The sequence below is a fragment of the Leguminivora glycinivorella genome, chromosome Z, assembly GCF_023078275.1.
Source record: "Leguminivora glycinivorella isolate SPB_JAAS2020 chromosome Z, LegGlyc_1.1, whole genome shotgun sequence".
Classification (NCBI taxonomy): Eukaryota; Metazoa; Arthropoda; class Insecta; order Lepidoptera; family Tortricidae; genus Leguminivora; species Leguminivora glycinivorella.
Genome location: NC_062998.1, coordinates 30,704,208 through 30,716,617, shown reverse-complemented (window position 1 = coordinate 30,716,617; position 12,410 = coordinate 30,704,208). Strand labels below are relative to the sequence as shown.

General features: G+C 35.6%; 1 protein-coding gene across 1 annotated transcript in view; it reads left to right on the top strand.

The window, feature by feature from the left end:
- Positions 1 to 492: 492 nt before the first annotated feature.
- The window catches only part of LOC125240909 (cAMP-specific 3',5'-cyclic phosphodiesterase 4D-like), a 42,052-nt gene continuing 30,134 nt past the window's right edge, over positions 493 to 12,410 (top strand). Inside the window, exons 1-2 of the mRNA XM_048149083.1 lie at positions 493 to 945; positions 12,063 to 12,111. Coding sequence (XP_048005040.1) covers positions 826 to 945; positions 12,063 to 12,111 — 169 coding nt within the window. The 5' untranslated portion in view covers positions 493 to 825. The remainder of the gene's footprint in view (positions 946 to 12,062; positions 12,112 to 12,410) is intronic.

Here is a 12,410-nt window from a genome sequence, read left to right as displayed (position 1 = left end):
TACCTACTCACTAGGATACTGATTAGAATTCTTTAGCACTTTATTCATTACCTACTTTATTATATTACACATTACGTAAATTATACGAACTAAAAAACACGATTTCACGAAAGTGTCATTTGTAATGACCCGCGCTAATCGCAGCACAGTAGCGCGCCTAGCGGCAAATCAAATAACATGAGATTTTTTTGGATTATTCTTTTCAAATATTGAAGTTGTTGAAAATAAGGATTTGGATGTAAAAATTTCGCATGATATTTACTGTCTTTTCTGTATTTATTTTAGTTCACTAATGGATTGCAGAATAATTTTGTAAAAATATAAAACCGCAAAATGTTTTCTTTCTTCACTGGTATCAATATTGTTGCCAGTATAAAAATACTAGCCTAAGTGTGTGACAGAGATAGATTTACACATTAACAGTATATGAGCAAGAGAGTAAAAGCTACATTGACAAAATCGTTTTCATTCGCTGTCTTCTATGTTGTAGATATGTAGTTAACGTTGTATTTAGGTATGGTATAGAATAGGTAGTGTAGTCTAGTCTAGTTTGATTGTAGCGTTCATTTCTCGCTTATCGTGCGCTATGGCCGTAGCAAAATATTAAACGAAGTATTTATTTCGATATAAATTATGACACACAAACAGACGTGTTTACTCCTTCTAGTGCTCAGATATGATTCACCAAAAATAATCAAAATGTAAAGCCCATATTACTTTAAGTGTGTCTGGTAAGGGTGAATGGGATTTTGAATCTCATAGTGTATATCTTTGCGGTTTATGAGTTAATCTCAAGTCGTTTGGTTAGTCGTATAAACAAGAACTATGCAACAATGTGGGTTTTGCTCAATGTTGTCTGGACTGTTACGGAGAGCTATGTGCATCGGCAGCAGACGAGGTAGCAGCGAGTCCTACTACAGGGAACTCGGCGATCAAGACACATTGGTAAACATTTTCATAATCTAAGCAGCTTTAGTCTATTTTTTATCACAAGTCAGCAAATTAATGTGTGTTTACGCACAAGTGTGTTCATACTTAGGTACTTTTTAAACTCAATGAACCAAAAATACAGCTTGTTTTTATAAATCACTCAAGGAGATGTTGTAAATTACCGCCAGTAATCGGCTGGTCCATCCATAAAGAAGCTATGCTTACTGTTTAGTATTTGAATATGGCTTAGCACTGCTTATAATTTATTTGTATCTCATATCAAATTTGCTACAGTGTATCAATTGTCAAAATGGTGCTCAGCTCATTTATTTAAGCCATAAAAATAAAAGAATCAAGCCCCTTGATTTCGGCACCTATGGATATATGTTATTCAGTGAAAATGCCATTAGTTACTCGATTTTTGACACTATTATAATATTGGTCATACTTGTGTAGGGGCTTCATAACACCTCTAATTCTAAACACCCTTTTACCAATCAGATTAAAAATATATGTATATTAGCTTCCGAACAAGAAAAAACACTGACCCATTTATTTTCAACACATAACATATGTAGACATTCCAATTTAAAGTCACATGAAATAGAACTAGTGGATGATGTAAACAAGCCTTGTATTTATCCCAACAAATACTCGCTATATCCATGTTTTAATAATTTTAAACACATGATGCTGTTTAACCATTAAAATAATGAAATAGTTCTAGAATATGGATATTTCATTGATAGTTTATATTGACGGTGATTAGAGTCAACACTCTCTGACACCTCAACTCACACCATACTGTATTACTCATAGAATTTAATATTTAAATTAGGCACTTGCAACATAGTCCAAAAATAGTATTAGAAAAATAAAGTATTTGTAGAATATACCATAATCCCTCAATTCGACAGATGGCAATAGCTGGTCAGTGATTTGGTACTTTTACTTTTTACTTCTAACGGACAAGCTGTTGCTGTCCTGCAAATTGATAGTCAGTGGTGAATATTGGGAAAGCATATATGGTTGTTGTGATGGTTTCTATATAGCAAATAAATAATATAAAACAAAATTAATACCTACGCTACTAGCCAATATAATTATAATGTCATATACAATTATACACATTACTTTGATCACAGACACTTCATTTTTTTCCAAAAGATAGAAAACTACAGTAAACAGTGACTGACACCTTGTAATAATTTAAGCTGCGCTGCGGTGACCCATGTGGCTGTATAGCTAAGGTACCTGCCAGGCTGCCACATTGCTGCGTGGCATTCATGAGAGACGAAACGAACCCTGTGTCCAACAATGAGATGTATATAGCCTCAATTATTATTCAAATCTTATTATTATTAACCTTACTATGAGCACTTACCTGCCGATCTGAGAAATGAGCCATGTGACGAAGCATTTAAGCGCAAATTGAGAAACCTTTTCAATTAGATAATATGTACCAGTTTTTTTTTAATGACCGATGATATAATTATACCTATATTTCTCTGTTATATAATATTTTCTTGCTTCTGATAATTTCATGATATTGTAACTTAATTTATTAATTTTATTTAGCTTGGCATGTGTATTTTCTTTCTTTGTAAATGACGTTCCTCATTTGGGAGACACAATTATTTTTATTTGAATTTATTATGTAATTTTTGACGATCATGATGAGAAGATAAACATAATTTTGACATGTAGCAAATTTATAGTGTAATTTTGATCATGAAATAAAGAAATCTAATCTATTATATTTGCTCATGCTATTGGGAGTTTTCAATAAATATAACCAGTTTTTTCAGACAATTTTCATTTGCTTATTGCGCCTACGTCACAGTTATAATTTAATCTTCATAAGCTGTTTTATGCATACTAGAATGTCACCTAAAATGAAATAAAAACATGCTTTAAATTCTTATCTTCACCTCTGTAAGTGGTTTTTATACGGACAATATTTTCTGCAAAAAAAGGCACATACATCAAAATTAAAATACCTTCTAATCTGTATTCAATTAGCAAAATGTTAGTTGTTAAAAGACAAGTTGTTGTGTAAAGTAAGAATTGCATTTTCTGATTAAAAAATAATAATATTTAAAATATTTTGAATGGAAACTGTTGCTAAGTTGGTCTGGATAGAAAAATTTTGTAAAGTAAATATAAGGCACTGTTCTACAATTTTACATTATTAAATAGAGTGTCCACTGGTCACATGTGGCACGCATGTTCAGTAGACTACAGTCATAATATGGAAATCAAGTTTTTTTTTTAATTTCTCATTAAAAAACATATTTTATTTAGTGTTTCTTTTGATTGTACCTATTAATGTTTGTAACTCCATTTTCTGTTAATATTGTTCTAATGTATCCTTTGTGAGGTGAAAATAAATGATATTTATTATTATTATTTATTATTGTCGTTTAAAAAGTGAATACTATTCATAAAATTGGCACTTAACATGAATTTTGGCATTTATTTCTTAAAATCTAGAATTTTGAAATTTTTGGCACTGATACCCCACAACCACATGACATAATACCCATTAACAAAAAAAAACATTATGTCCTAAGAAATAACAATGACTTGTAATTTTTTTTAATAATAATAACTGTGAGACCAGGCAAAATCTGGACATGTTTATATGAATGTTTTGTCTTGAAATGTGAACAGGAATATGCTATTAAAATTATTCGGTTTCCTCATACTACACGGTGTATGCAGGTAAAACACGTAAATTTAGACTCGATGACATGTGAAAATAATATACCTAAATCAAATGCAAATTTACATAATATTTTTATATTGAATCTGACTCAAAAAATAAGCGTTAAAAATATTTGCTTAGGTACTTATAAAGTTTATTGCGCTTCGAGCGTTCCTCATTCCGTTTAATTTAATATGAGATAGTTTAATCTAAAATAATTAAATCGAATAATTTCTTCTACTAAGTAAGAATCATAAAATAATGCTTTATAGTTAAAATAAAAACAAACGCCTTTAATGTCGCTTACAGCATATGTTCCATGTACGTCATATGGCCGTTTAAGTTGTAATCGTGGTCCAAGTAGTCCAAGGCGAGATTCTATAATGTTAGATGTTTTGATTATTTTCCAGCTGATCGTTCCTGTATTTATTATTCATAGTAACGTTGCATATAGGTATCAATCAGTTAGCAACGAACCGAGTGTGTTGCAGAAAGTGAAAGTTATTTTCACTTCAAGTCACTGTGTGTGTACTAATATCGTGTCGGTAGATCTTAGTCCACATGTATTCCAGTCTTATTTTAGGCTTATGAGGAAGAGTAGGTACTAGTCTTGTAGGAGGCAACGCAGCAGGTCTAGCAGGAAATCCGTTCAAGGCCAAAAGACGCAGCGCCTCTTTGACGATGTTTTAAAAAACTTATTGACCGGCGAGGCTGTCAAAATAGCTTGGTATCCCAGCGTTACCATTTAGAGACATTTCACACATAACAATTGAGATACATTAATTAAATTTACAATTTTTGACAAAATACAAATTGGTACTTTAAAATAGAACTTTTTTTACCTACCTAGGTGATTACTGATTAATCGGAAAACAATTTATTTATTGATTTATAAAAACTGAACAACTAACAGAAAAGTCCTATAGTTTTCTTCAAACTACATTATGTGTACCTATCAAAGACATTATGTAACTCCATATGTAGACAGATACAGTCTTAGAAAAAACATACCTACCTCTGAAAAAAGTACGGTGGCCTAGATGGCGTTACATCTTTGGGGGACGCTCGGCGAGATGACGTTAATATTTTACATTTTAACACATATTAAGCTAAGAATATGGACCAAATTGTCAAAACTGAGGTTTAAAAGTTTTAACCTGTGAGAGATGGCAGTCTATGCACTGTGATTACACATTTTACTTTGACAGTAACACTCTATATTACTCGATCCTCTTTGCGTGTATGTAGTGTTCGTGGCAATGAAAATATGCATTCCACAAAAATGTACATATATCTATTCTACTGCACATAAGTAATTATTTTTGCCACGGTCGCAAAGAAAATTTGAAATTTGAACCACTTGATCCCTATCCGATGTTTTGAAAATCATCGAGAGCAACGCAGAGACAACGGACGCCAGGCGTAACAGGAAAAGAAATAGCAACAAACGGGTCAATGTCCTAAATAAAGAGAAACATCCATCAGTCAAACATACCCTCACATTACAGGCTTTTCTATGTTGAATCTTATGGCTTTTGGATGTAAATTTGTTCTAACAGCCGCCGCCAACATGAATGTTTGACATTCCATTAGATTACGTCTATTTGTGACAATCAGCGCAGCCCTACTAGTTAGTCCACGTACGTCCATATGAAACCGTTGACTGACAGTTTTCAGCTCTTATTTCGGACCGAATCTGTATTCCAAAATCATATGCTGTTCATGTCGACAAAAAACAAAACGCTTAAAAATAGTTTTTGGTATGAAAAGTTGCGAAATTAAGTATATATGTCAAATCATTGCTTAAAAAATATAATTATATACATTTCTTATATGGCTATTGAATAACTGACATATATACGAGTATAAAGAAATGAAATGAAATGAAATGAAATGAAATGATAATATTATTAATTATAAATATTACAGTAAAGATCGCATTTTTACAAATTACGAAAGGTGTCTAGTGTAATTTATGTCTTAAGTAAAAGCCCAAAATGGCGGTCAAGCTAAAAGGTTACGTCTCTAAATTATAATAGGGCTACCGGCTTCTAACCTATGTACATATGCCACAGCAATACAAGCAGGAGCAGTTTGCTACGGAGATGAATATCCTGTGCTGATGCGAAATATCTAGATCCTTTCATTCAAGAATACGCGTGCTTTGCCTCGTATTGCCATGCTATTCAGTTATTAACAAGCTTAGTAAGTTTGTATACTTGTAGGCATGTTTTTATTTCATGATATAATAAGATTAATAAGCAAAGCTTGGTCCTGTCGGCCGCCCTGGGATGTTGGACTAGTGGACGAGTCTGACTGGCACTTGTCCGATTTTTAGCATTCCATACTTACCTCAAAAGAGAGAAACAGAACCCTTCTTGGGTCAGTTTGTTGACTGTCCGCCCATCATTGTCAATAATCTTTATCACGGAATTTCGGAATTTGTGGTGGTTTCTAGTTGAAACGCAGTCCCTTTGAGACAAGTCAAATTCTAAAACATGAAAAAATACAAGACAAAAACCGTGATGATTTGGTGGTAGACTATCTAAGAAATAAAATTACCGAATAGAGTAGGTAATTCCCATGGATTTAGGAGTATGCAATTTTGCAAATAATTTATTTTAATACTACACAACCAGGCGAAATCTATTTTTTTTTATAAGTAATAAAAATATAACTGAATAATCAAACGTAAGTATGTTTACTTTATTTGTACTTTGTTAGTCGTAATTAAACTTATATCGTCTACTATTGTCTTCGGTTACCGCGATAGTTACTCATGACATGAAATAAAACTATGGAAACGGATTAAATCGCGTATAATGAATTTACAATTCATCCCGACGTTTCGAACACTTTACAGCGTTCGTGGTCAACGGGTGACTGACGAAAAATTACAATGTGCAACTGCAAAAGCTACCCACATACAAGAAATATTAACGAACCATGACCATAAATAATATAGATTTCTAAGGCAGGTTCACACACTATTAATAAAGCTAATAGTTATACAATATTCAAATAATTGACCATTAATATGCTAAAAAACAATTAATCAATTAATCTACACAAAATTTACAAAAACAAAACTGCAAATGTCCAACACCATACAACACAAATGCCTCACAGTCTTCGTCGTGCTTGTCCCATTATCAGATGCCAAGCCGGTGGTAAAGTAAAGCCATCTTCTCTATTGAAGTTTGGATATTATATTATTATTAAGCTGGGAACAGTGGGAACATATTACGCGGACGTCCGCCGTCGCGCGACCGCAGATGCATCGGTCGTCGGTCGTGGACGTGGCCTTGAGCGCACGGACGTCCGATCGAAATCTGGTTCGCTGGATGTTTTGGTCAGCCGAAGCCACGTCCCGAAGACCGTGCACACTGATCGGTCCGCGGACGTCCGTGTAGTATTTTCCTACCCTTAGGCCATTGAGATCAAGAAATATCCAAGAAATATCGAAGACTGTGAGGCATTTGTGTTGTATGGTGTTTCACCCGTTGACCACGAACGCTGTAGTGTTCGAAACGTCGGGATGTATTGTAAATTCATTATACGCGATTTAATCCGTTTCCATAGTTTTATTTTATATCGTCTAAGTACTGTCTAAAAGCATCAATCTATATTTTTAACCCCCGACGCAAAAACGACGAGGTGTTATAAGTTTTACGTGTCTGTCAGTGTGTCTTGCCTGTCTGTCTGTCTGTGTGTGTGTCTGTGGCATCGTAGCTCCCGAACGGATGAACCGATTTAAATTTAGTTTGTTTTGTCTGAAAGCTGAGTTAGTCGGGAGTGTTCTTAGCCATGTTTCATAAAAATCGGTCTACTATGTCGCAGAAGGGGGTTTTTTCAAAATTTTAATTTTCAATTTAGGTAGTTCATTTGTGTGATGGACATGTGTTATTTTGTTAATAGTTGTCCCATATGACTGCAGTTGGCATAAGCATAACACGCACCAGGAAAACCGCATATTGAATAGCGCCAATAACCTGTCCTTGTTGTAAAATACTTGTTAAAAGTGATAGGGTACCAACAAAAGTACAGTCGTCGTCAAATGTGCATGTATGGTTGTGCTTTGGTACTCCATGGCGTTAAACATAACATATACTGTATGTATTTAGTTCTAATTGCATAGAGGACATGCATAGTTGCATACATAATACTCATATTCGTACGTGAGCAGGAGTGTGTGCTAATGCTAATCTAATAACCTACATTAATTGCTCTATGGTTGAAATAATTGTAATTGTTATGAGCAACTTCACAAACTCTATAGGTATCTTGGCCGTTTCGCTACCGTTCCCACGTGACGGTTAGCTGTTTATCAGGTACTTTACTGTTAATACAATACAATAATATTACAGTCAAGCCACATACCTACTACATACATATTTTGACTAATAATGCGGCTCTCTTTACTATTACTATGCTTCCATTTGACACAAGCTTTTACGGTTATGATATTAGCCAGCGTTCCCACTTAAGCGTCGCGTGTCTCGGGGCGCGCAACGGACGTCCGCGCCACGCCTCCTGAGTGTAATTCAAAAAACGTCTCCTCAGTACATTTTGTATAGGAAGGACGTAAGACGGGTGGCGCGGCGTGCGCCACGCCGCCGCCACGCCACCTGGGGCGCGTTTTTTGAATTACACTCAGGTGGCGTGGCGCGGACGTCCGTTGCGCGCCCCGAGACACGCGACGCTCTGATGTGGCCGGTCCCTTACATAGATGTAGAAATACACTGGGAATATACATTTTCTCCCCCGCTCCCCAATTAAAATGGAAGTTACGTTACAATATTGAAAATGTCTAGGAGAATAGGTAAACTTCATTAAATTCTTTAGAATAGTAATAAACGTTATTAATGTCACAGTGTAATGTCACAGTTTCGGTTTCTTTCAACCCCTTATTTGCCAAGAGTGGTACTGAAACGAGTAGTTTCATGTGCTCTGCCTACCCCTTCATGGGACACAGGCGTGATTATATGTAATATGTATGTATGTTATTAAGCAAATTAAGCTTAAGTTCTTCTTTTTTAGGGTTCCGTAGTCAACTAGGAACCCTTATAGTTTCGCCATGTCTGTCTGTCCGTCCGTCCGTCCGTCCGTCCGTCCGTCCGTCCGTCCGTCCGTCCGTCCGTCCGTCCGTCCGCGGATAATCTCAGTAACCGTTAGCACTAGAAAGCTGAAATTTGGTACCAATATGTATATGAATCACGCCGACAAAGTGCAAAAATAAAAAATGGAAAAAAATGTTTTATTAGGGTACCCCCCTACATGTAAAGTGGGGGCTTAATTTTTTTTTCATTCCAACCCTAACGTGTGATATATTGTTGGATAGGTATTTAAAAATGAATAAGGGTTTGCTAAAATCGTTTTTTGATAATATGTATATTTTCGGAAATAATCGCTCCTAAAGGAAAAAAAAGTGCGTCCCCCCCCCCCCCCTCTAACTTTTGAACCATAACAACAACAACAACAACATACAATCACGCCTGTATCCCATGAAGGGGTAGGCAGAGCACATGAAACTACTCAAGTTTCAGTGCCACTCTTGGCAAATAAGGGGGGGGGGGGGGGGGGGGGGGGGGTTTGAACCATATGTTTAAAAAATATGAAAAAAATCACAAAAGTAGAACTTTATAAAACTTTCTAGGAAAATTATTTTGAACTTGATAGGTTCAGTAGTTTTTGAGAAAAATACGGAAAACTACGGAACCCTACACTGAGCGTGGCCCGACACGCTCTTGGCCGGTTTTTTACATACTGTCATACCTGTGTTTTTATAATGGGTAGGCAGAGCACATGAATGAAAGTGCTCAAGTTTCAGTGCTACTCTTAATAGGGCCAGTTGCATCAACCACATTTGACAGACTCATCATCGTGACGCAGCAGACGTCTATGGAACTTCCCATACAATAAAAAACGCTTTAACGGTGACAGACGGTTTGGTGCAACCGACCCTTAGTAAGTAAAAGACGTAATGGTTGAAAAAAAAAACAAAATGTCTTCACACCTATGAAAATAAATACTAACTGTAAAACATCAAACAAAAGGTAAATTCTATCAAAAAGGTTGGATATCAAGTTAAATTTTGTATGAAATTACTTTGTACTCTCGTGGATAAAATGCAACTTTCTCATCCGTTTTCGAAGAATCAAGAGAGCTTTTAACAGCGGGTGAGGTAAAAACGATATTGTGATATTGCCGTATCAGGTACTGCTGCTATACCTCATTTTTAGGGTTCCGTAGTCAACTAGGAACCCTTATAGTTTCGCCATGTCTGTCTGTCTGTCTGTCCGTCCGTCCGTCCGTCCGTCCGTCCGTCCGCGGATAATCTCAGTAACCGTTAGCACTAGAAAGCTGAAATTTGGTACCAATATGTATATCAATCACGCCAACAAAGTGCAAAAATAAAAAATGGAAAAAAATGTTTTATTAGGGTACCCCCCCTACATGTAAAGTGGGGGCTGATATTTTTTTTCATTCCAACCCCAGCATGTGATATATTGTTGGATAGGTATTTAAAAACCGGCCAAGAGCGTGTCGGGCCACGCTCAGTGTAGGGTTCCGTAGTTTTCCGTATTTTTCTCAAAAACTACTGAACCTATCAAGTTCAAAACAATTTTCCTAGAAAGTCTTTATAAAGTTCTACTTTTGTGATTTTTTTCATATTTTTTAAACATATGGTTCAAAAGTTAGAGGGGGGGGGACGCACTTTTTTTTCCTTTAGGAGCGATTATTTCCGAAAATATTAATATTATCAAAAAACTATATTAGTAAACCCTTATTCATTTTTAAATACCTATCCAACAAAATATCACACGTTGGGGTTGGAATGAAAAAAAATATCAGCCCCCACTTTACATGTAGGGAGGGTACTCTAATAAAACATTTTTTTCCATTTTTTTATTTTTGCACTTTGTTGGCGTGATTGATATACATATTAGTACCAAATTCCAGCTTTCTAGTGCTAACGGTTACTGAGATTATCCGCGGACGGACGGACGGACGGACGGACGGACGGACGGACGGACAGACAGACATGGCGAAACTATAAGGGTTCCTAGTTGACTACGGAACCCTAAAAATGAATAAGGGTTTACAAAGATCGTTTTTTGATAATATTGATATTTTCGGAAATAATCGCTCCGAAAGGAAAAAAAAGTGCGTCCCCCCATTTATAATGTTATGCAGAATACAACCGCATGGTAGGAGTACCTGATTGATTTTGTAATCGTAAATTAAAGTTCCCTTTCGCGTCATATACTTTGTATGTTGAAGGTATTATTATAGACGCCATCCCCTTATAGTACCTATTTTGATCACCGTTCTTTTGACAAGCGCTCCGACCACTTGAATAGACTTCACACCTAGCCAATATTATTGATATAGACCGAGAACCGTTTTGAGTACATAATTAAGTAACTATTTCGAGAAGGGTTTTTGTTATTACGTTTATCATAGGTAGATATATCTCTGCCTTCTAAAATTGATAATGTCGTGTTGTGTTACTCAACTCATACTCGTAGATCTCGATTTAGTTATGTTACGTTATAGTTTATTTTGATACGCATTTGTCGTAATATTTAATAGATTGTCCACACACGTCAAGTCGGCGGAGTTATATTGAACGAACGGGAAAAAATTGGCACCGGCTTAATTTTGACCGTCACACCTACTTCGAACTGATAGATTGTTATCGCTATAGGGCTAAATTAGTTGGCACTAATTGGTAATACAATAACAGCGTGTAGCTCCCCAACACAAACGTATGTTTACTGTATGTCGTGCGCCCAAGGTTCTTAGATCGCATACAACATACAACACACTGACACTGTTATTAATCTTCATTAATGATAATGATAACTTAAATAGATTGATATATTCTGCCTAACATCTATTAATACTTAATTAGACTGCTATTCATAAAAAAAAAGTAGAACTACCGATTCGTTAAATGGCTGCTGTTACGGTATTTATTTGGTTTAAAACGAAAATGAATTAATGGATCCTCAAAATATTACACCCATGGATCCTCAAAATATTTAACAAATATAAATTACCTCAGAGATTTTATAACTTTAATTCACTTCGTTTGATATATTATATTATATGTAATACGAAAAAACGAAGTATGCTTGCTCCACATGCTTGACAAACAACAAGCAGCAAACACCAAATGCGAACAGAAGGATATGTGTGCCTGTTCGGTTTCGTGTTTGTTAGTGATCGCACTAGTTAAGGGAGTGTTCAACAAACTTGCTCGCTCGTCAAGCCTGAAGATACCAAGTTTGTGTTGGTGTGTGTTTGTAGCAAATACCAAGCACGTAGAGCCGGGATTGAGTTCGATTCATGCACAATACTATCCAAAAACAGTCCTAAATTGTTGATTGAAAGTTTAAATTTGGTTCATTTGTTTCAGAAAATTGAAGACAAATCGTCGGATATATCAGATGAATCCGAAGAGATAAGTAAGTATCAATACCCCGTCGCATCTGCAATCAAAAGCAAACAGTATCCCTATTTCGATTTCAAACACAGCGTATCTCAGCTTCGTTTACCATAAAGGACTACTTTGTAGGCACATAGGCGATTGTAGTCGATAGCCGCTGGCGACTTCTGAGCATAGGATGATTTACATAAAATGGAAAATTTTATCACCGAGTGAAAGTTTAGTGAAATAATAAGTACATAACATCAAACTAAATAAATTTAACATTTATGATTAAAAATCCCAATTTCAATTCAAGGTCAATTCTACGAGCCAGCT